Source organism: Oncorhynchus mykiss, chromosome 18 (assembly GCF_013265735.2).
Source record: "Oncorhynchus mykiss isolate Arlee chromosome 18, USDA_OmykA_1.1, whole genome shotgun sequence".
In the NCBI taxonomy this organism is placed as follows: Eukaryota; Metazoa; Chordata; class Actinopteri; order Salmoniformes; family Salmonidae; genus Oncorhynchus; species Oncorhynchus mykiss.
The window spans coordinates 34,782,843-34,808,729 of NC_048582.1; the positions used below are offsets into that span (position 1 = coordinate 34,782,843).

A 25,887-nucleotide genomic window follows, 5' to 3' on the forward strand; every position below is an offset into this window, starting at 1 on the left:
GACAAGAGAGTTTTATGAGAAAAGTGTATCTGAAGTTAGAATTTGTAACCTCGATTAGTAATCTGGTCAAATAGCGATACTGAATTATGTTGTTTTCCCGCTCTGTCCAACATAATTTCAATTCACTCTCAAGTGTTATTGGGTGAAAGGTTATCCCTGTATAAAGATCATTCAATCATAACACATGGGACATATAACTAATAAAATAGAACCAATCAGCTCAATAGACCTCATCAAATTGACAGAATATGATTTGGTTAACAACTGTATGGATCTTCTCAAAAGCTTGTCACAATTCACTGAACGTTAAAATGACCCCACAGCCTTCTAAAAATTATCCTGTTACAATAAGTAGGGAGGATGGGTTTAATTGGGGTAAAAAGTAATAAAGTGATTGCCATCCCCCATCGACTGGAAACCTTATATGGTAATGAAATCGCCCAGTTGACTTGCTGAAACTTGAATTATGTGGTCACATTAAGTAGTGACAGAAAAACAAACATAAATCTGAAGTGTTTAGTATCATCTCATCGTAGAGAAAGAAGGTACTGTGTTCTATGGCATTCTGGCTATCATGAGGATAAGGTTTCCATGCCTCATTAAAAACAACCTAATACTGACAATGTTTTTAATAACACAAAATATAATCACTGAATATAACATGACATTTATCAGTTATATTAGTCACATACTGAGAACAGGTCATGTACATACCCCAAGAGCAGGTAGTCTTTGTGTGCAAACAACAGCAACTTTCAACTTCCAGTCTGTCTCTCCATCTAATTGGTCCGTCCTGATGAAACATGAACCTAGAAAAACAAAAGGTTTTACAGTAGGTATGCTTTTAATCCCTCGCAAAAAATAACTGTGTGTAATCAGAGACGTTTGGGTTTAGTCAGTACCTAAAATATGAAAGATATGCAGTACAGTGAAAGAAGATGTATACATATTATAAATATCAGTTCTTAGCCTGAAAGTATTAATGTACTAATGGTCAAACCATTACAGTATGTCTGCTTTCAACATGTGTGCACTGCACGATATAGAGCCATGAGAAAGCCACTTAGCCATCCACAAGAGCCTAACAAATGCTTAGAGGTCATGAACTGTATGGATCTGAGGTAATATTCTATATGAAACTGATGGACGAGGATGGCTATTTGACAGAGAGGCTAAAGGTCAGCTTTAAAATGGGCCCAGGGGGTTAAGCATGATGGAAAACATATCGCCAAGGATGATTCATGGCTGCTATGATGACTCTGCACACATAACACCACTGAGATGTTGTGAGGGCATAAAGACATCAGTGCTCCCTTCGGGCGAGGGCATATTGACACATAGGAGATCGATGGAAATTATGTCCAGAGCCTTTATTTCTCATGATACCTCTCAGAGAGGAGCCCGAGACCCGATGGAACCATTGATTAATTGATATTTAAATCATCAGTCACTGGAGGAGTCTGGCATATGGTTTCCATTCCCCAGCCAATCAGCTGATGGTAGAGAACACAGAGGCCTCTGATGAGACGAGTCAGTAATACCACACTGAGCTCAATACTGTCCCTTATCGCCAGTCAACGGCTCATTTCACTCATTACATTCTGTAGTACTGTATCTATAGTAAAATCATGGATTGATGTTGAGGTTTCTTTATTAGTTCTAGTCAAAAAGGTGGACATGCTTGTTTTATTGCTTGTAAATGCAAAATAGTTCAGATTTTGATTAATACTGTACTTTCGTGGGCAGGGTTTTTCATTACACATATAGGTCACAGGACAGTCCCTAAATCTACGATAAATTATAATCTGTGTTTTTCTGGACAGAGAGCCAGATCTAGGGTAAATCCTGCTACTTTACTATAATGTGACAAGAGAGGAGTATTTCATTCTGTGAGGACAGGCTTTGGCAGTCCTGTATTTGAATATCTAATGCTTTGGAAATTGGAATGTGTTTATATCAAATACATTTCATCACTATCATAACTGTAAGGAATTTGTTCGGGTCTTTATCATTCCCAAATCCGATATCTTTATTCAATCTACAGTACTTTTTTCTAGTAAAAGTTGTATGAAACTCAACTTTACTTTTCAGGAAAGGTTTGTTTCAGTGAGCTACAGCTGAATTAGATAGAAAGACAAGGTGGGATATTTGAACTGTCATGACTTTACTTTCTCTGCTCCATTGTATAACCAAAATTGCCCGTAAATATTAGCCAAGATAAACATGACAGGGGAAAGCATAAAGTTACTAACTGGATAATGTAATAACACTACTATAATTGAACAATCCCTTCCCCTAATCATTTATATGGACTACATAACTTTGTAGTCTTAATGTCAAACGTTATTATCTACACTATAAATGCCCAATGTAAAGTGTTGGTCCTGTGTTTCATGAGCTGAAATAAAAAAATGTAAAAACTTTTTTTAAATCACAGAAATTCTTCATAAACAAAAAGCTTATTTCTCTAAAATGTTGTGCAAAAATTTGTTCACATCCCTATTAGTGAGCATTTCTCCTTAGCCAAGATAATCCATCCACCTCACAGGTGTGGGATATCAAGAAGCTGATTAAACAGCATGTTCATTACACAGGTGCACCTTGTGCTGGGGAAAATAAAAGGCCACTAAAATGTGCAGTTTTGTCACAACACAATGTCACAGCTGTCTCAAGTTTTGCAGGAACATGCAATTGGCATGCTGACTGCAGGAATAATTTCTCTACCATAAATTGCCTCCAATGTAATTTTAGAGAATGGCAGTACGTCTAACCACAACAGCCCAGCACCTCCACATCCAGCTTCTTCACCTGCGGGATCATCTGAGACCAACCACCCAGACAGCTGATGAAACTGAGGAGCATTACTGTCTTTAATAAAGCCCTTTTGTGGGGAAAAACTCATTCTGATTGGCTGGGCCTAGCTCCACTCCCTTGCCCAGTCAAGTGAAATCAATTGATTCAAGCCTAATTTATTTATATCAATTGACTGATTTCCTTATATGAACTGTAACTCAGTAAAATCATTGAAATGGTCATATGTTGAGTTTATAGTTTTGTTGAGTATAATTACACTGATGGTATTTGTTGTGCTTTGGGAATGTTGTGTTTATTCCATGTTACAGACACTGAGACCCTACAACCCACCAGTCTTCTCTGATGTCCTTAGAAATATCATATCTGCAGGGATCCTTTGGTTCTGCAACAAAACATTATAATGAGATAAAAACAGAAAAAGATGAGGTGAGAACTAGCTAGTCAACTAAGGCCACTAAGTGAGCTTAGTATGGTTGTCAAAATGTTAGCGAGCGCAGTAACAGTAGTCCTGGGATATTCCTGAATAATTGAACAAGGTCACTTCCCTGACTAGGCAGTTACGGTGATCCAGTCATATGAATCACTTAGGGCCATATGATACTCAAACACAAAGTGAATTTACAGGATTGCAACATTGCTCACAAGAGCTATAAGAGACCCACCTTTTCAACTATGATGAGGTCTCCAACTTGTATGTCAGAACTCTTCAATTGAACTTTACCTGAGGGAAAAATAAAGAGAACCAAGATCAAATGTCTGTAAATAGACAGAAACACAGAAAGCAATCTCTAAAGTGGCTCCTTTACAGACACATTGACTGTAGATTGACTACCTCATAAGACACACTATGAATGTTTAAACAGAGGTGAAATAAAATGCATGTATTGATCTTTGGTCATTGAAAATGATGCTGACTCTTAAAACCACAACCCTGTTTTTCCATCACTCTTCTTCTCACTCCCTCAACTTTGAAGAGATTGATTACCTTGCCCATGCAAATGTAATACCCTTCTGTTCTGATCCCTGGTCTGAGGCATAGACAAAAACATGGGCACACCAGGTCACTCTCAATTATATCCATTCAATACCCTCTTTCCGACACATAGACACACTAGACAGAAAGACAGACAGACAGACAGAGACAGACAGAGAGACACACACACACAATAGACCAGGTGTGGGAAACTGTCGACCCGCATTCCTTTTGTGGGCCGAGGACCAATTACAACAAACAAAACATTAATTCATTCAGGGGGGGGGGCTCTTGAGAGTTAGAAAATACACGTGCAATTTCAACATTTGATTGCTGATGCACAACCAGCAGTCACTCAATTTGCCCATGTCAGCTAATATTTTTTAGATTGGTAAGTTAGTATAGTGGCCAGCTATCTAATCGTGTAGTAAGCATGGTCGAATTACCGACTGGGGTGGGGCCCACTGATCATCAGTTATCATATTAAAAACTGAAAATATTTGCTTCCATCCTATGGCAAAATATGTGGAATTGCAGCGAACTTGCTTTAAAAAACAACAACATTTTCTCTACACCCCATGGCAAAATGTGCAGAATTTCAGGAAACTTAAATGCTGTTATCGTTGCTGTCACGAGGGCGGCCGCTAAAATGTTTTTCCCGCAAGGTGTGGGGGGATGTGTGTATACAGACCCACGAGACCCTTTTTTATGGCCCCCACCCAAGTTGCCCAGCCCTGCACTAGGCACACACACATTCTGTGTGCGAAACTGACATCCCTCTCCTGTGTCATGGATATCACACTAGAGGATATCCTCTCACACACACACACAACTGTTTGCAGTCTTGGAAAGAAATCAATGCAATTACAGCAAGTAGAATGACTTTCGTTAGAATGCAGAACCCTGTGAGTGTTGTTCCTTAATTGCATGGGGCAAGCTTAAGTACAACTACAATATCATTCAGCATCATGTGACCAATCAAGTGTGAGCAGAGGAGTAGCCATTTCCATAACAGTAGTATCTTCATCCATACAGAGGAGTAGCCATTTCCAAAACAGTTACAGTAGTATCTTCATCCATACGGAGGAGGAAACATGTTTTGTTATGAACCTCGCACTGTGAGCTTGCTGTAGAGCTGGGAGTTCATCTCCTTGTCCCGCTGGTACCGTCGGACCTCGTCCACAGCCTCACGTACCATTGTAACAGCCATCACAAAGCCCTGGGTGGCAGAAATAAAAACACACCGTTGACATTTAACACACATAACAAGTACTGACAGGATGTAATACAAGTGTGTTCATATTTAGGACTGGGACAACGTCAGTTTGTGTGTTCAAAAACACAAAGGTTAGCCTACACAAAGCATTCACACTAATCCTGAAAAGTGAAAAACACATTTACCAGAGGTGCCCAGTAGGTGTACAAGTACCCTATTTTTAGGGATGGCACGAACTGGGAGCAGGCCACCACTAGAAAGTACAGGTTGAGGAAGAACTTGAACTGCTGGTAGAGAACCTGAGAAGAATAAGAAAATTATGAGTGAATATCTGCACTGAAGAAAGAACGTCATAGCACACCGGATGGGTTAGATCAAATCAAACTGTCACATGATCCTAATACAACAGGTGTAGTAGACCTTACCATGAAATGCTTACTTACAAGACCTTAACCAGCAATGCAATTCAAGAAAAAGTTAAGAAAATATTTACTAAAGTAGAAAATTATAAAAAGGTAACAATAAAATAACAATAACGAGGCTATATACAGGTCCTAGACTTGGCGCTCCAGTACCGCTTGCCGTGCGGTAGCAGAGAAAACAGTATGACTTGGGTGACTGGAGTCTGACCATTTTTGGGGCTTTCTTCTGACACCGCCTAGTATATAGGTCATGGATGGCAGGAAGCTTGGCCCCAGCTTCCTTGGGCACAGGGACTATGGTGGTCTGCTTGAAACATGTAGGTATTACAGACTCAATCAGAGAGAGGTTGAAAATATCAGTGAAGACACTTGCCAGTTGGTCTGCGCATGCTTTGAGTACACTAGACTCCCACAGATAGCCAAATTAATTTTTTTTGTAATGATCACAATGATGAGCGCTTGCTTCCAGTCCCAGATTATTAGAGCCAATGGGATCAATGAATGACGCTCTATAGTTAATGAACTCCTTGACCTTTAGGATAAAGCATACTGCTAAACCATTTAATAATTCAAAGTGTAGGACAAAAGCAGAGAGTTTGGCTCAATATGAATGAGAATATGTATGTTTCTGAGAGACAGTTGACATTTTATGACTCATACTGCTAAACTGTTTAATAATTCAAAGTGTAGGAGAAAAGCAGAGGGTTTGGCTCAATATGGATGAGAATATGTTTCTGAGAGACAGCTTCATGACACTGGCTGAAGACCAGTCTCTTCATCATAAAGCCATTTGGTAAATAAAACTGAGCTTTGGTTGATCTGCGCTTTGTTGGAAACTTAACATTATACCTCAGTTCGTGACAGCAATTTCTTCACAGCATGTTCTTCTATACATTTTTCTAAATATATGTTGGAATTGTATGCACCCTGAACTGTTATAAATTGGTACATGACATCTAATATAAAAGTTCGTAATAAGTTTTAACTTTGTCCTTTAGAACGACACATTTCAAATATGTCTAAAGCGCATCCTGATAGATAAGCTAACATTCAGCACTGTGTGTAAACTCACCCCAGGCACAAAGGTGAAGAAGTTGTACTTCTGGTTTTTAATGGCGTTCTTGGGGTACTTCTCCTCACACTTCTCCGGGTGGCCCAGCCACACTGTCCGGGCTTTCAGCTCCTTCGTCCTCCGACACATACGAGCCAAGCAGTCACAGCAGCTGAGGGACAGAATGAAGAACGTCATCACCATCACTAAGAAATGTGCTGTGAAAAACAAGCCACGGGTGACGTTGTCATGAGAATCCCTTATTTCCCGTGAGTAGTAGTCCAAGAACAGATGAAACAAAAGGTGTTCCAGACAGGTAATCCAAACAAAAGGAGAAAGAATGACATCTTAAGAAACATAATTGGAGAATAACTACATACGTCCCAAACAAGGTTTTTGCTTTCATGGTTATCTTCAATTAAACAGAAAACCCTAAATAAATAGCCTAACACTAAACACGTTTTGTTCAGACGGCCTTCCTCATGGACGGCCTTTGCAAAGGTCTGAAGTGTGGCATCTCTGCTATGGAAATAAAATAGGTCAGGTGAGCTACCAAAGGAAGTTGCGTAATGTTTACAGGTAGATTTTATAATGTAAATAAACCTCTAGCTATGGGACGGTTACTTTACACAATTATCATGGGATTTGTACTGTATTACTGGGGTTCAGCCTGGATACTGCAAAGTAGAGACTAGTACAGTTTCTTGAGTACACATTCACATTCTCCCAAAGCAGGCTAGGTCTCTCATCGTTCATAGCATTGCTGAGGAGAAACAATGTGGTGGTCCAGCCTGCTAATTATATCCTAAGCCATGTCACTGTTAATTAGATATACTGGGTTGCTTTGACACAATTTATAAGAAAGCTCTTTTAGCACTTTAAATTAACTGAAAAGGTTAGGAGCACTCCAGGGCGGATTCCCATGTGAATGTTACGGCAGCCAGACTTCATTGCCAGCTGAAGAGAAGAGTCAAGTCTCACTCAAGAGCCAGACATATGGAATAAATGCTTTTTAGGGCATTATGTAATAATTGCATATAGTCTACTCCATAGGTTCTTTGTGAGTTTTGCCCGGGGTGGCTGAGTGGCACTGGTAACATCCAGAGATTAGCCATTTCCCATGCATCTGAGTCTACAAGAAGTTGCAAAGAGGCCAGAATATCAGTTTCAGTACAGTCTCTGCAAACACATTTGACATGCATAATGGCTACTTCATAATGGCTGAGTGATGTGGACTGTGTGTGATACAACTGCTTGTCTTTAGACAACTAGCTAGTGGTAGGGATAGCTAACACGTATGGGTCTATATTCAGATGCATCTGACTAGGCCTCTGCCCTAAACTCTGGCACTAGAGAGAAGAGAAAGTCTGGCCTCATGGTGTACACCGTCATGCTGATTGCCTTGGCATTTACACTCTTTAAGCACATTGGCAAAACACAACATAAATCAACTTTGAAAAAAATATGTGTTTGTGTTGGCTTCTATGTAACCCCTCTCTACATGCCACCGTCCAGATTCATAAGTGAGATTATTTGCACAAATGAATACTATTTAAATAATAGGACATTTGAATAAGCAGGGGTTATTCTGCGTGAATTATTTGTGTTTTATAATCCTCGGCTAAGCATACATAAAATTACTGGAAAGCATCAAACTGGTCAGCTGTGAAAAATCCGATTTGTTCATTAGGGAAAAGATCAATACGCAGTTTTGGGCTGGAGATGCACCACTGATAACCAAACGACACTGAAAACGTAGTATTCTATCAAATTCATACATAAACATTGCAAAAAGTTATTTGTTTAGCATTAAAATATCCCTCTTCCATTTGTTTACACACCTTATTACATTTTATTGGTGTTAGTGCTGATAAATATTTCACTCTAACACATTGTAAATTGTATTTTAGTAGAGGACAAAACCCGTCAAATAAATCATTAGCTGGATAAGCCGCATTGTATTGTTTGACCTCAAAGTATTTTGGGACTGGTAGTGCGTATCGAGGAACTCAACCAAAAACATCCCCTCTGCTCACTTCATGCACAGCTACCAGTGCGTTGGAAATCCAAACTGAGCTTCTCTGGCATACAATACAAATATACCAATAATGCCCCCTCCCCAACACACACACTTTGGGGCAGGGAATGACTATATTTTTGTGATATGAAATGAAGTCCTTAAAACTACATCGCCATATAGGGTACCCGAGTGGCGCAGCGGTCTAAGACACTGCCTCTCAGTGCAAGTGTATCACATCCGGTCGTGATTGGGAGTCCCAAAGGGCGGGGGCCAAATGGCCCAGCATTGTCCGGGTTTGGCCGTCATTGTATATAAGAATTTGTTAACTGACTTGCCTTGTTAAAAACATTTATTCTTTTTTTAATAACCAATTTAAAAAATATATAGTATAGCTCATCTTTCACTAAAGCCACTGGTTGCTTGATGAAAAAACTAAAACCTTTTGAGAGCCCCTGGATGACCAAGGCTGAATCCCAATTCTGCACCCTCCTCCCAAAGTGTGCACTTACACATTCAGGACATGGATATAAAAGCATTGGATTTGTGCAAGCATTAGCTAGAGGAAGTTTCCAACATTGTTAAATCTTTTACAGGGAGTGTGCAAGTCAGGAGAAGGGTGGAGAATCGGGTTGCAGCCCAACAGTTAGTGGTTCCACTTCCCACCTACCTGCCACAGAGGATCTTCCAGCCTCCCATGAGGAGCCACCCCAGGCCTCTCTGTCTCTGGTTGGCCCTGGCCCGAGGCAGGGTGTGGTAGTCACTCTCATCATTCTCAAAACCTTCCTCAGACATCATCAGGGGCATCTCGTCCAAGTTAGAGGGTTCATCTTCTAAAGAATACCTGGAAAGGAAAAACAACATGTTTACTGTAAATAATACAGCTATATACAAGTTAATTTCAAGCAGGCACAGATACTAACAAACCTGCAGTGAACATGTTGACAGAAGAGACCTTACAGCAAACGCATGTATGCCTACAAAATACAGATGTTTGATAACTGGGCTTGTTGTTACAGCAAAATATTTACAAAAACAGGAAGGAACTCATGGTAAAAGTGAGAACTTGGGAACTAACAATAATGAAGACGAGGGCAGAAAATTCTAGACAGTTGTTTACCCAGACAACAACAAAGGCCTATCAGGGTGAGGATCTGTATTGATTGCAACCTTAAAGCAGGGGAACTTGAACATTTGTCAGTTGGTTTCACTGATTCACTACCACTCTAATAAAGATGAGGTTCAATTAATTAATTTGCTGACACATTCCTCCTACTTTATTGCATTACATCGATTCCACTGGGCCACATTTTTCACTTAACAAATAGGATCCTAGCATCCAGATGCAAACATGTATGGACCCTAACAGTATGGATGCATGTAAACTAATCTCTACTGCATTTTAAAGCTTTAACATCGCTGATGTAGGAATGAAAGACTGACAAATATAATTAAGCCAGAGGAGAGGTTGGCTTGGTTCCTATGTCCTGGAGTAGCACACAATTCACATGAGCACTAAGAGCACACAGGAAAGTCTCCTGGGAACATAATGTCTTATGCATAAGGACTTAAGGAATTAGGAAGCAGATCTAATACAATACCAGGTAAAGGAGGGCCTCTCAATGAGCTGGACTACACAACATACTGTAGATTCTGTTCATCCTGCCTCAGTCATTGAATGGGTCCACAACTCTCCAATGCAAGACACATTTTGATAGATAAGCTACAATGCAACTGGTTTAGTCCCATGAGGGTATCAGATTCCCTAACACTAGGCTATACTGGTGATTAGAAGAGCTTCTCCCCTGGTTACTGTAAACCCCTTGCTATTTTCCTTTCTGTATTCATGTTATTCTATAAGTAGGTAATAGCTATTCTATTTCTTCAATTGATCCTTTGTAAAAAAAAATAAAGATTTACAAACCACTTTGCTTGAGTAATAATTGGCCAGTTCAAAATATCAAAGGGATAATGGATCAAAATTGAAAGTTGATAGCAAGTGCAAAGGACCTATCTAATTTGGGTCAGTCTACATTGTCTAGCATTTATTTTCAACAATGCATAGTCTCATCATGAAAACGTGCTAAATATGATACTGTATCAATTCCAATGCATAGCCAAGGCCTACATAATGCAACGTTGAAACAATGGTTCCCCTACATTCGAATGGAGAAGTGAGGAGCCATGCCCAAGACAAATACTAGGCCTTGCATAATAACCTGGCCAAGCATTTGTTGATTAATCGTTTCATTCCACCAACAACTACACAAAAATGGACAAAGGCAACAATTGATGATGAAAATGTGGTGTTGTTGTACTTGTAAAAGATATTAACATGAAGCGCAGATGGAGGGCTTTAGTACAATCGCAGGGCCAACCCATCCAGTAGCACTTGATGCATTTAAACTCTACCGAGCAGTGCAATACGCCAAGGCAGACGATTCTATGAACTGGGAAATCAGGGAGATTCCCTACTAATGTTCCTGCTTATCAGAAATGTAAGATTTTCTGTCAGACATATGCTGTGGTGGAGAGTTTGTCTAGTTCAAAGTCATTCCAAAAGAAACTGCACTGCTGACATCATCATTGAGGATTTAATTAATTGGAAAACAAAAATGATTAGGACTAAGCTAGGCATATATAATAAATATCTAGAAAAAATGAAGTGTGACGTTTACACAAACTCAGACCATGCTGAATGTCCATGGCTGGATGAAGAGGAGTGAAAGTAAGGGACAACACCTTTTCAATATAAACCACCTAGAGATTCAAAGAGCCATGGAAATAGGATTGTGATGGTGTAAGGATTTAGGGAAGCACGTTTGCTGGCATTGCTTTCTTAAAAATGCACTAATAGACTCAGCAGTGAATGTCTTTATAATGGCCACATTCGGGGCCCATTAGCAAGGACATATCCTCAGCAGTAGGTTATTGATCAGTGAGCTAGTCACGCACTCTGCCTCCAATTCTCTTCCTACTCCGAGCCAACCCGGACCAGCATGGGGTCGCATTGTATTTAATTAGGTATCACTTGGAAATGTGGAATTATAAGCACTGTTTGCCAATAAATAAGAATTTGTTCTTATGACTTGTCTAGTTAAATTAAGGTTAAATGTTTGTTTTTTTAATGTAACTAGCCAACCTAGATAAATAACCAGACGACAAAAGAAAGGGCGAAAACGTCATGTGACGCTTGGCGTGCAGCAAAGCTGTTCTGTTATCTGGCGGTGCTTGGCAAATAAAGGGCTCCTGAGTCCTAGTCATGCCTAAAATAGCATTAGGTCTTGTCTACTTTTCCTAGTCAAGCGAGATTAGCGGTTATCATACAGCTAACATTAGCTAGCAAAGAAGCCTGCTTCGTTTGTTGAAACCAGAGGTAAGAATTGCTTATTAGCTCACGCGGCTAGTCACAGAACAACTAACGTTATTGTATCAACGTCCCAAACTACTGAAATGCAAAATAAATACTTATAACGATGTCTCCACCGGTTGAACAAAAAAACGTGTCCCATACCTAGAATGTCTTGGAGTGTTGTAATAAGCTACTTTTTTCGAGCCCTTCCGCATCGAGTTTAGCGGGATGCTGTCAGCCATCTTGGCTGGACTATACACATCTTGACGTCACTGCCAGCACCGGAAAATGCTTTTCTTACAGTATGCTGTGTTCATCGTATCTGGGAACTCGAAAATCTCTGACCTCCGACTTCAGTGCGTTACGAACAACTGGGAACTCGAACAAAAACGAGCTCCGAATAGAAAAAAATATTTTGAACGGTCATCCAACTCGGAAATCCAACTCGGGAACACGGGCCTCTTTCTTGAGCTCCGACTTTCCGACTTGAACATCACTGACTGACGCCGTGATTTCACCTAGCATTTTTCCGAGTTCCCAGTTGGCTCGAATGCACCGTTATTCGGTTTGACTGGATTGACAGATGCGAATGTGGGATTTTATTAGCTCAGTTCGTTTTGTCGTCTACAATTATGAATTAATGTCGCTACATGTTAAGCAGTAATGCTTAACACAGTAAAAGTTGGAAAAATCACACTTCTCAAATTGTAGATATTTATTTAAAGTAGCATGAAATATTGTAATCTAGACAAATAAATTATTTTCTTTCAGTAGATGTCTGTCAGCCCAGTAAATTTTGCTTGTAAAAATATTTGCTGAGATTGAGAGGATCCACTTCCATTGCTTTTTAGCTCATCCTACCATATGCACACTAATTTTTTGTTGTTGTCTGTAGCCTTCATGCAGAAAAGAGGCAAATGTCTCTAGTTTGTATCTGTGATGCCTCTTCTGTACATCAAATTCAGAAATCTAAAAAACAGTTCTCATTGGAGGAGATAAAATGATTCAATCTCTAACAACAAGATAAACAAAAAATTCAACTTTTTGACTAAACCATATAGCTTACATTCTGTTTATGTATGCATCTGTAAGCCAATTGATTGTTTTCACATTTTTATCTAATATACATTTTGGATGCAGAGAAAATAACCTAAATGATGAAGCTGAAATAAATGCTGATAGACTGCATAAAGTCAAGAGTAAAGCCCAGTGAAGAAATGGGACATGCAATTTAAGCTGAAGTAAATTCAATAAATGATTGTCCAACCTTAGGCTTGCTCAGTTACTTGCACAAATTCTTCCATTTGAAATGCTGCAGGCCTACATGTGAGGCCTCGTTATAAAGACATTTGTGCTTTGCACCAACTAGCAGCAGTGAGTAACCGACAGATTCATCTCTTTGCATTTCTATATCACATTTTCCCTTTCTAGAGTAATAGAGTGTGTGTCTATAGTAAGCACCATGGACGAAGTGAAAGAACCTGTTTGTGTGGGCAAAACCAACATTTGCATATGGACAATTCAATAAAAAAAGAATGAAATACTGTAGGTCTGTGAATTAATAAAACATTTTTTATCTCTATATAATACATAGTCAACTTGTTTTTACAAATAAATCAATCATTTATTCTCTACATTGTTTGTATAATCTATATATTTTATTAATCTGCCATTCAAATTATTTTTAATTGATCTCAATCTCTTTACTGTCACCAATTAACAAAGAAAAGTGTCGGGTCGGTTAATTCCAAGGTCCATGGCTGTCTTTCCAAGACTGGTCATTGGTGGGCTACCCCCAGTGCTGACTCTGTCCATGCCTGCCGTCATGGGATAAAGCTGTAGAATACCCCCATTCTGGATCACTGAGATCTCATTCTTCTTCATGGCTAGGCCGTTGGTTATAGCTGATGCGTAGCGGTTCCAGAACCCTGGATCCACGTTCATGGCCCGTTCCGTCAGGTCCTTCTGAAACATCTCTCCGAACTTCATGGCAGCTTCCCCACCCAGCAAGGCCAAGGGGTTCTCCACCGACAGACGCCTGCCTCTTCTGGCTGGTGCGTTGTTCCACATATGAGTGCCCATGTGTACCTAAAGAGAAATGGGGGAGATGGGATGGAGGACATAAAACCCAAATACATGAACATTAGTCATAGCTATTAGCTAAGCTACAAATATGCTGAAATAGTTTGAACAACAGGTACTGAGTCTTAAGAGTGTTTGGGAGAAAATACAGTCATTATAATCCCATTAAAATGTGGAGTACCTTCAGGTTTCCTTTAGTTGTGAATGCCCTGCCACAGATGGAGCAACCGAAAGGTTTCTCCCCTGTGTGGGTCCGCTCATGGATCTGTAGAGCACTGGCTGAGGAGAAGTTCTTTCCACACGCATGGCAGTTGTGTTGCTTCGGGGTCCGTCGAAGTTGAGGTGGCCCAAGCAGAGAGGTGATTCCTGGGCTCACCAGAGATGGAGGAGCAGCAGGGACCTGGAGGCCAAATGGATGATGCAGCCCCTCGTTGAAGTTCATTGGTCGATGGTGCCCATTCATTTCAGATTTGATCATCCTTGGCGCAATGCTGGTAATCAGGCTAGGAATGCTTTGGCTGGAACCTAAAACAATTAGATAAAGGGATGTTTAGAGTTTTAATCAGTTGTGGGGATAACTTAATAAGATCGACATTTGCTAGATAGTGAAGGGGGAAAACAACATTTTCAACACTTGTAGTGATAAAGAGCATTTAAAAAGGGAACACCTTTTTACATTGTTATTACACCTACTCTACACAACAGGTATTATCAGTTGATATTGTTATCTTACCACGTTCTTTACTCAGGAACAGCGTACTGTAAGGACTCTCCTGTTTCACACACTGCCTGTTAGGTTGCAACCCTCTCAGATCCAAAGTCACTCCATTTTCCAGTACCGGAGTTGAGGTGGACGAATCAAATTGCTCACTCTTCACTGAGGCTGTGATCTCTTGGGACTCTCCACTGTGCTTCCCAGATGGGGAATTGCAGAGGTGGACCTCAGAATTGCTTTGCGCAGGTGACACTGGTACATGAATACAGGTGGACGATTCAGACACAGTTGGGCTGCCGGCTGCATTGTGATTCTGTCCTTCTCCCACTATAGAGGAGTGGATAGCAGCATGGCGCTCACTGTCCATAAAACCATTCATCATTGACTTTAGCCCAAAGGAGTGGTTTAGGTTCATGGTGGAGTCTATCATTTTCATTTGGTTCTCCAGTGCAGCTATGCTGAAGACAACAGCATCAGAGTTGGGAGAAGAACTAGAGACAGAGCTCAGGGGATTAAGGGTATCAACACCCCCCTCCATATTTTCTACCTCTTCTTCTTCTTCATCATCATCCTCTTCCTCCCCCATGGAGTTGTCATACATGAGGTCATTGTCATATTTATTCAGGCTGTCAAAGTTCTTCTCGTGGAAGGAGAGATCATTGTCGAGGTCCTGTAGGCAGTCCATTAAGGGTGAGTTTGAGATCTGACCTCCCATATGCATGCGGATGTGCTGCTGTAGAACTACAGCGTTGGTGAACTTTTTCTGGCAGATGGGGCATGAATGTTGAACCCGGAGAGGAGGGTTTGCTCTGTGGACACCAATGTGGGTATTCAGATTTCCTTTGGTGGTGAAAGCCCTGCCACACACCTTACATTTAAAGGGCCTCTCCCCAGTGTGGATACGGTAGTGCATCTTCAGCGCGCTTTGGCAGCTGAGCACGCGGTGACAGAGGATACACTGGTTGGGGTCTGTTATCTTCTTGTCTATGTTCTCCACCAGCTGCTGGAGCTTTGAGGTCTCTGACGTTTGCATAGAGTCCAGGAGGCCACCGAATGGAAACTTTGCTTTGAACGGGTCAGAGGCCAGGGAAAGTGGTGAAAAGTTGGAAGTCAGAGCACTGGGCTCAGGTGTGGATGTGGTAATAGTCATGGCTTTACTTGTTGCCACAGTAAGTGGACTCACCCTGGGTCTAGTCATCCAGTTCTGGGACAGATGAATTTCCTCTGCTTTCAAGACATGGGAGGATTCCCCCTCCTGATTAGACTGTGGAGACTCTAAAGCTGTGGGAACACTAGTTTCATTGCCTGTAGTGTTCAGCGACAAAGACACACATTCACTTAAGGCTGGGGAAGGCCTAAAAGGAGATTTGATGGGTGGTGTGACACTTAGAGATCCACTTGAGCTTCCCATAGTAGTGAGAGTGAAGGGAAGCTGAATGCCCATAGAGGTGGGTACCGTCGCTGAAACAGGCTTGCTATCCAGCCAAGTGGCTCCTGTTTTTTCAGGAGGGAATGACATGCCATAGGGAATGCCAGAGCTCGTTGGCACATTGTCTAAATATTCCGGCACTGGATAAGGGTTCATCTGAACACGGGGATACTTTTCTTTGTGTCTCTGGAAGTGGACTTTCAGGTTCCCTTTAGTGGAGAAGCGATTGCCGCAGAGGTTGCACTTGAAGGGCCTCTCCCCGGTGTGAGAGCGCAGGTGGATCTGCAGCGCGCTGTCGCTGCCAAACACTTTGGCGCAGAACCTGCACTTATGCTTGAAAAAGGGCTCCTCGGGGCTGGGCTTGGTGTCGAACATGGACACACTGGGCAGCTTGCCATTCCGGTGGTGCTTCATCAGGGCGGAGAGGGGGTCGAGGGCATTAGTCGTGGCTGCGATGCTGGCCAGGGGGTTGGGGAAGATGACACTGCTGGGGGGGCTCTGAGGTAGAAACGGCAGGCTGGATGGTGAGCTGAGGAGACTGTTGCTCTGGTCCTGCATGGAGAGTGGGCTGGACGAGGTCAGGGTCTGAGTACAGCTACTGCTTGTGTGTGAGTATGAACCCATGCAGGGAGGATGTAATGAGGAAATATTGTTGCAGCTAGTAGGGGGAGGGGCAGAGTTGTCAGAGGGAGCTGAGGTACATCTAGCGTCTCTCATGTGGGCCTGTCCATATGACGTTTGTTTGGAGAGTGTGTGGGACCTTTCAAGCACAGATGCCGAAGACACAGACGCTTGTCCATTAACAGCAGAGGGTATGGTCCCAGACAGTGGTAGGACAGGGGGAGCAATGAGGCCTTGGGAGGGGAAAGGGTTTGGTGCCAGTGATAGGGCCCTGGAGACTGGGTTTAGTGCTGTTTGTGTGGGCTGTCTGTTCATGAAGGCCACCTGGCTACGGATCTGCTCAATAAGCTGCAACTGGTGGACCTGTTGCTCCTGCAAAGCCAGCAGGTGCTCTAGGATCACTGGGATGGCCGCTGTGGCCGCCTTCCCTCCTGCCCCACTACTGTGGAGGCTCTGGGAGAACTGGGCAACAGCCACCCGGGTACCGTGGAGGATCTCCAGTGTTACGTTCGTACTGGGCATGCTGCTAGTCACAGAGGACGACTGAGCTGAAGGGATAGCCAACTCAGTTATATCTGGGGGACTCTGGGAGCTAGATGACTTATATTTGCCGTGGTGCTGCTGCTCCACCTCCATGGATTCATCCTCCTTCTCACCCATGTTCATCTCCTCTAACACATCTGTGCTGTCATTATCATTATAATTCATAGGCTCCACCAGTTCAAGGCCCCCGTCCGCTGACTCCATGTCTGCTGAGTCCCTGTGGGCCAGGCTAAGAATGGCCAGGCTGAGGGTTGGAGAGGATCCAGCTGGGGACCCCTCAGGTTCAGGGATCCTCTCATCTTCCTTCACAATGAGGACCTGAGGAAGGTCCTCTGTGCAGCTTCTCTGGTGCTCATACAGTTCGGCCCAGGTGAAGTACTCAGCAATGTTTCTACACACATGGGTTTCCTCAATGCCACTGCGGCGCTCCTCCTCATCCATTCCCTCCAATAGAGCTGCATGGAAAACAGGGGGAGAAGAAAATAATTGTTAGTTAATATAACTAGGATGACAGACTATAACCCTACAACTACAGTAAGAGTAAACCTTTTCAACGATAAACTAAATCTATAGTTTTCATTCTAAATGTGTAGATTAATTGCATCATATTAGACCCAGTTTCTACTCAATTCAATCTCCTTGTATGCAGCTGCTAATTTGATTTGGTTAATCAATCAAATTATGTGACCTACCAATTGTGCATACTGAAACTTAATGAAATGTATTGATTATTGATTCCCAATGCATTCATACAGTTAAAGTGCCATGTCCGTTGAGTACAAATTGGGTCTTTGAATGGCTCATTCCCTATTGCAATCAACCACTCGAATTTCCGCAGCAGGAATTTCAAATGCTATTCCACAACGCTTGGCTCTGTCAAACAAACAAATCACTGTCTATTAGAGCATGCCTGGGAAAAGTGCACCATTATCTTTGTGAAATTGTTTCCAAAATGACCTTCTGTAAACAAGCTGAAAACAAGTTCATAAAACAGCAATATTTCCAAATAATATTTCATAGTTCATTCGAATTACTACATTCTGTGAATTCATGTGAGATTATATTTATAGTGTAGTAATTTAAAGAACAAAACAGGGAAAACCCAATAATTGATCTTCATTTAATAAATTCTATAGGAACCTTTTAAATTATTCATCTATAATGCTGCTTCTATTTGAAAGTAATAATTAGTTTAACATGCTATCAATGTAGATCATTAAAACATGTATTTATTGGTCTGATGTTGATATTAAATAACTTCACTAATACCTAGCTACACAATCCAGCTATAAACACATGGCAAACCATTTTTTTTTTTTATTCCTGGCTGCAAATACCTCCCTCGCACAGACAGAACATTATATTTTAACATGATATTTATCTAGATCTTGGACATGCAATAGCTACTGCTATGTTGATGTAAATTATATAAGGAGTAAACAGACGTTCCTACAATCTCATGGCCTCTTGTTCAGTATCCTCAGTGATATTCTAGCAGCTGCAGTAACTGTAAAAAGTCTAGAGAGCTTAATTCTTTTAGACATTAAGCTTCTCCTAAATGCCCTCAAATCAATGCAGTTGACAGGGAAATCGCCATGGCATCTGTTAAAGCTGTGTGTTGTTAGGAGGCTGGCTGATGAGCATGCCAGCTGGGTAATGCTGGGAAGTTCCAGCGAAACAATACTTTATGTGCATCCAAAATGGCATCCTATTTCCTGTATAGTGCACTTTTGACCAGCGCCCATAGGGTTCCATTTTCAACCTTTCTTTTATTGCACATACACCCAAGTTGCTTTTCAATGCGCATTGAAACAACTTTTCAATGGTCATTGTGTGATGAATAAATTCAGTCTATAAATCTATAAAATCAGAAAAAAAGGGATAATTGTGCATGTTTACCCTTCTATAGAATAAGATAGAATGGAGATATGGCTTAAACGTATCATTGAAACATGAGTGCCGTGATCTATCCAAGGTTTAGTCTTTTCAGTACATCAAATAAATAAAATTGACATGTTTTTTTGATCACTGTTTGTTAAAAAACTAAACATTGTAGCAAAAACAGTTTTGGGGGGTGCTTAAAAACTTGTTTCTGTGTGTGTGTGTGTGTGTGTGTGTCTGTGTCTGTGTCTGTGTCTGTGTCTGTCTGTGTCTGTGTGTGTCTGTCTAGTGTGTGCGCGCGTGTATATTTGTGTGTGTGTTTGTATGCGCATGTCCAACAATGTCTAGCATACTGTGTGGTAAATAAATTGTAGTTCTGAGGGATTAGTGATGAGTGCTTTTTGAAGTCAGTTCGGTTTCAGTTTGATAATTTAAAAAAAACGGTTATCAATTTCAGTTCCTATTGTTTTGTTTTTTAACATTAAATGCACTATGCATCATGAGAGTGCAATGCTGTAACAACACATAATAAAATAATTAATACAAGTCCCATGATGGTAGTTACTGCTTATCTCTTATTAACCATAATTTGTTCGCATTACTTGACTTTCATAAAATATTTCAGTTGTGTTTATTACATTTGTTTTATTTGAAGACTTTATTATTTCATTCCGAGTCATAATCTCATCTCTATAGTTCTGCTGCCTATGCTGTCTGACAAATCACTATTTAGTAGTTCTTCAAAGTAAATAAGACACACTTTTATGACTGCTGAATACCAACTAACAATCATATCATGTATTTTCAGATACCTTAGATATTTTCAGGTAGAGATACCAGCGAAACAACTGCTCTCTATCCCTCTTGATCACACATTCTTCTCTCACTGTCAGTGTCTGGACCACACTAACCTAACGTGCCAGGCGTAAAAGAAACACACAGACTGGACAAGTAGGCGTGCAATGGATTATGGGCATTGTAGTTAATTAACCTTGTTTCCAACTCGAAACTATGTAGAATATTAGCCTGTTGGAAACTACAACTCCCTACTACATGACACAGTTCAGGATTGATCTGATTTATCTTTAGAGAAACTGCCAATGTGAGCATTGAGCTCACAGAAAAAAAATAAACGAAGGCGAATAAAAATAATTGAACCGATGTTGGTCAATTAGTTGTTTAAAACCTAGAAAATAGCAGACATTTCTGCACTAATTTATTGTTACACCAAGTTCAATAATAATTGATCGTGGACTACAGGAAAAGGAGGGCCGAGCACACTCCCATTCTCATCGACGGGGCTGTAGTGGAGCAGGTTGAGAGCTTCAAGTTCCTTGGTGTCCACATCACCAACAAACTATCATAGTCCTTGCTTCCTGCCATCCAGGATCTCTATACCAGGCAGTGTTAGAGGAAGGCCCTAAAAATGGCCAGACTCCAGCCACCCTAGTCATAGACTGTTCTCTCTGCTACCGCACGGCAGGCTGTACCGGAGCGACAAGTCTAGGTCCAAAAGGCTTCTTAACAGCTTCTACCCCCGAGTCATATGACTGCTGAACAGCTAATCAAATGGCTACCCGGACTATTTGCATTGACCCCACCCTTTAAAAAAATATATTATCTATTATCTATGAATAATCACTTTACATATTACCACGACTTACCTGTACCCCTGCACATTGACTCGTTACCGGTACACCATGTATATAGCCTCGTTATTGTTATTTTATTGTTGCTCTTTTATTTTTTCAATTTAGTTAATCTGTACATATTTTAACTGCATTGTTGGCTTGTAAGTAAGCATTTCACGGTAAGGTCTACACCTCTTGGATTCGGCGCATGTGACAAATACAATATTATTTGTTTTGATTTAATAACCTAAACAGCATACAAAACATTTCAGTAGAGAATCAGTGTCATTGGCTCATCTAAGTGGGTGGCCTCAAGATCACCAATGGTAAGTTACTTAGCAAACAGAAGTAAGACAACGATGCCATGATTAGCTAGAGTTGGATTTTCTAAAAAATGTTACAAATATTTTTCTAATTGATAATTCAAATACTATCATTCTTCATAGTTAATATAGGGAAAGTTGTTGCTGTATCAGAAAGCTACCTCAACAACAAAAACAGAAACACTTTTGACAATCTAGGTGGGTATATTATGACTCTGACGGGAAATAAATGACACAATGCACTATCCAAACACAGGAACAAAGGATGGCCAAAATATATTTGTATTGTTTGTTTACAGTGGAGAGCAAAATCATTCACAGCAATTGATATTTTGATATGAAAACAAACAGATCAGAGTGAGGAATCAGTTTACACAGCAATACATGCTTCAGAGATCAATGGCACAGATGTACTAATTGCATTATGATTCTGACATGCAGCACTTGCCCCTTGTAGGGTGAGGTGGACAAAGGTTAAATCAGCAGGCTCAATCAAAGCTCATCTCAGAACACACCCCCTGCCTGGTGGGGGAAGGGACAAAGAAGAGCCTTGTTGGCACTCAATGCAATCCCACCTTTTCATACTACTAATCTGCCACATTTGTCAACAATACAGGCCAAGCACGAAGACCCTAGAAAAAAATGGCCTGATGGGTTGCCTAACATTGAATAACGGATAAATCCTACACAATCTTTGACTGAGGTGGGGGGAAATATTTTAAAATAATTACTCAAATAAATACCGTGCAGATAATGTAATAAACCTGATAGTAATGAATCATTTTGAGTTTAAGGACCTCTGAGCAAGATTCTGATGATTCTGATTTAATCACTGTGCCAAACCCTATTACAACCCGTTTAACACCATAACACTTCTAAAACGTATCAAAACTAGATTATTTAATTATCACAAATTAATGTTACCATGAAATATATCATATATTATCATAAGGATAAATGTGCTATTACTGTAAAATATATTTATTTAAGTTGATATATCCATCAGCCATATGAGAACAATATTGGCCTACACTTATGTGCTGTCCAGAAAACTTTAGAAAACATTAGGCATTTTATTTGGAGGGAGGGAATAGCATTGGTACAAATGACGAATATCTTAAACAAAACAAAAACTGTCATCTAGAATTTGTATCTATGGAAAATGGAAAAAAAAATACTTTAAGACTATTTAGGAAATGTGTAGAAAGCGTAAAATATGTTGTCTCAAATAGAACTCAATTAAAATAGTCATGTTTGAGTGTGGCTCAGATAAATATTTCAACAATGCAATTTCTTGTCTTGAATGGCTTGAATAGATTAACGGGATAAATACTATATTTTTGTTGATATTCATATTTTATACATATAGGCTACTGTATCTGTAAAATATGAATCGAATCAGGGAAACATTTTCTGACCATTAGCCTCCCACTGGGCACACCACGTCATTTCAACATGGATAATTTGGTAATATCTGTTTGAGACATTGATCAATGAGATTACAACCTATGTTCCTACACTCAAAAAGACAGCCAAAAGTTAGTTGAATTTCCATTGTGTTATCACTACGCTTTCAACCATCTAATAGCACAACCAAATTCCATTGTTAAAACAATATCAGATTTTTGGTTTAGTTGCCACCCAAATGTCTATCACTACGCTTTCAACTATTTAAAATCACAGTCCTATTGTTTAACTTTTTGGATGAGATGGAGATGTGATTCCAACATATACATTATTCATTTGTAGACAAACTGGAACGAAGTCAGTGGCACAGAACTATCTAATTAGAACATACATGGCCTTCAAATGTTGATATTTGGTTGCGTTGACAACCAAACACAATTGAACATCACTAAATATCATTACATTTGAAATCAACCCGAGCTTGAAACCCTAAGCCTCTGTATTGTTGATTGTTTTTGGTTGAATCCTGGGTGAATTGAAACAATAGCTGTTGACAATTTCGCAAATGCTATTTAGGCCTAAATAGCATAATTGATGATGTGAGTGATAAAGTATGGTCACATTTTGTTTGCTCTATTAAACTAACCCTTTGGAATGACATTGATAGCAACAGAAAATCTATTTCATTTTTAAGTGGAGATCTCTCAACAATCATTCTCTCGATAGCACATTGGTCATAGTCAGTGACAAATATCATAGCTCAGCAGGGCTTGTTTAGAACCTTTGGTGGGAGATCAGAGGGTAGCTGTAGATAGATCAATTCTCCAGTAGGAGGTGCTGCCCAGCCTATTGTTTTTTTTCTGATAGTGGAAATAATGTTGAAGATCTGACATTGTTTTAAAGGTACAAATTCAACATATTTTATACTAGGTTTGTCTATGTTAATATATGGTTACAATGATGACATCCTGTGGTTTAAATTTCACCCTCAAAACAACAGTTTACTTTTGTGCTTTTTTTCCAAATACAATGTATTTTCCATGTAGATTTTACGTCACTATATGTTGACAAAATACCTTGAAGCAACGTTGATTTAACCAGTTTGTGCACACTTTCAATTGCAGTAGAATATGAAAAATTGTATGACATATACGTTTTCTTTTCCATACCTGAGGATAAATATAGTCTAATAAAAAAACTAAAATAGCATATAAAGCCTACCTCTTTCAAAAAACGAAGTAGGCGAGTGGACCTGTCCTAATTATCTTGGACACGTCCATAATCCAAAACCGAACTCACATTCTGGACTTATAACTCCTTGTGTAAATCATATGTCAATTGTACCATAGTTGCCTACCATATGTGTGACAACAAAACATTTTTATGACATAGTTTTTCATTAACATTATACAGTTACACTAAAGCATAATATACACAGACAGGGAGCTGACGTGGATCCTCTTTGAAACTACTTCCTTTTTATAAATGGGTCAAAATAATGTCATATGACTTCATGATAAATGTAATAACAACAACAATACATTTTTTATGTACATGTAGGGCCAAACTGTTTCAATATTCCTTCACATCGAAAGGATATAGCCTATAGATAGGCTACACATCTCTCAGGACACATTTCTACCATTACCTGTGGGCAAAATTGCACGCATAGCTCATGAAAGTGTGCTTTGATATCGATCAGACAATAATCTATCCGGAGTTATCTTATCATATCCGAGGGCTTTTTAATGTATTTATGCTAATGTGTATTATTTATCCAGGCTATAAACGACCATTTATTTATAACACTTTCTTATATTGAATAAGACATCACACTGAGGTGCAGGATAAAGACCGTTGAACATCTGCTCCCATTCACAGTAATCCTGAGTTTTTGTGACAACTTGGGAAGTAAAGGAAATAATAAAATCGTTTTTTTTAAGTCCCTGACTCTAATAAAAAAAAATATATATATAAGGCAAAGGGTTATAATAATATATGAATGGTTAGGAATGATTATAATAAGATATTAATTAATAACTATTCAAGCTAAATAGGCCTGCTGTAGCCTAGTATAGTCTGGCAATCAAATATGCATATGATAACTTTTTTTAATGTTTTTTTTTGTTGGATAAAAATGTGTGTGAATCTCACGTACCATGTTCTGTGGCGACGTCGGTTTGCAACGCTTCTTCGTCCAATTTGAGATGTTGTGGCTTCGCTTGCTTGCGGCGGGACATGTTGTCAGTTCTCTGCTAGTTGCTCTTGTTGCCTTTGGCGGATACATCAGCATCTAACAAATAAAACCCGTCAGAGAGAGTCGGGTCTGTGAAATAAGGGATAACCTATTAGCTGGTGTTACTTACCCATGTGCAGATTGCGCATGTCGGTGTAATTATGATGGAGGATAATGCTTGATGACTCTTGGTGGCTTTCGATGGGGGATTGGCTTTCGATGGGGGATTGGCTAAGGTCCAGCTGACCCACACTAGATATGGAAATGAGGGATGGATTTGATAATTACACTATACTTTGCTTCCTATTCACCTGTCTTTCCGCACGGTCCACCATACAACAGTGATGGACATTACTAAGTCGAGAACATTTCTCTCCCTTCTGGTTGGTTTTGTTCTGTTTTTACCCGCCACACTTTTGTAAATGTATTTGTGCCATTCGTTTTTATTGTAGCCTACCTTTTCCCCAACGCGTCTTTAAGTTTAAGTCCCATTGTTATCAGAAGTCCTTTCTTTTAATTTACTCCACTTTCATTTCTGTTTTTTTCCCACGCATTGAGTATTGTACTTTATTTTGGAGGTCTACACATGGATAAGAAAGTGCTGGCTGGAAAAGTGTTGCCCATTGCCTTTATCCTCCTCGTCTTCTATTTTTCATGAAGCTGAGCGGAGGAGGGGGAAAGTAAAACAAAAAAAATGAAGATAGCAAGAGTCCGGTTCAGGTGCCCAAAAAGATGTCACGGGGCCGTGATCGAATCCCTATCTCTGTTTTCGTGCATAACAATCTAGTTATTGCGTAAAAGTAATGTTCCTATTTCCAGACCGACGGCGAATCTCATTGCGATGGTCGTTCCGTGGAGCGGGTTCTTGGTCTTCCTTGCCCGCAGCTGCTATTCTTTAGAAGCTTCCGCCTCTAGTCCATTATGAGAAGCCCTGCAGCCGAATGTGATAGGCGACCGCTAGGATGCCACAGAAGGTGTTGGAAGCGTTACTTCAGTTTCAGCGACCTCCCACAGCTGATGTTTCAGTTGGCTTATGGAGCCATTTTACTGGGTTGATAAGTTGTTTTCTCAAACAATCAAACTGAGTGTAACTAACAGTAGCCTATAGATAATTAAATTACAAATGTCACTTTTGAGGTTTCATGTCTTACTAACAATATACTGTTGTAAGAGT

At 40.2% G+C, this 25,887-nt stretch overlaps 2 protein-coding genes across 3 annotated transcripts in view; both read right to left on the reverse strand.

Annotated features, from left to right (window-relative positions):
• The window catches only part of atp9b (ATPase phospholipid transporting 9B), a 57,103-nt gene extending 45,016 nt beyond the window's left edge, over positions 1–12,087 (reverse strand). For both annotated transcript variants that reach the window (XM_021571744.2, XM_021571743.2), the window contains exons 1-8: positions 12,008–12,087; positions 9,164–9,337; positions 6,498–6,648; positions 5,189–5,302; positions 4,898–5,006; positions 3,477–3,535; positions 3,145–3,196; positions 715–809 (exon numbers count right to left, since the gene is read on the reverse strand). In XM_021571744.2, the coding sequence (XP_021427419.2) occupies positions 715–809; positions 3,145–3,196; positions 3,477–3,535; positions 4,898–5,006; positions 5,189–5,302; positions 6,498–6,648; positions 9,164–9,337; positions 12,008–12,087 (834 nt within the window). The remainder of the gene's footprint in view (positions 1–714; positions 810–3,144; positions 3,197–3,476; positions 3,536–4,897; positions 5,007–5,188; positions 5,303–6,497; positions 6,649–9,163; positions 9,338–12,007) is intronic.
• A 464-nt stretch (positions 12,088–12,551) lies between these two features.
• Positions 12,552–25,658, reverse strand: sall3b (spalt-like transcription factor 3b). The gene is given in 6 exon segments (XM_036952540.1): positions 12,552–13,574; positions 13,577–13,933; positions 14,109–14,452; positions 14,661–17,690; positions 24,636–24,770; positions 24,844–25,658. Coding segments are annotated over 5 exon segments (3,858 nt in total). The 5' UTR covers positions 24,718–24,770; positions 24,844–25,658; the 3' UTR covers positions 12,552–13,529.
• Between the last annotated feature and the right edge of the window lie 229 nt (positions 25,659–25,887).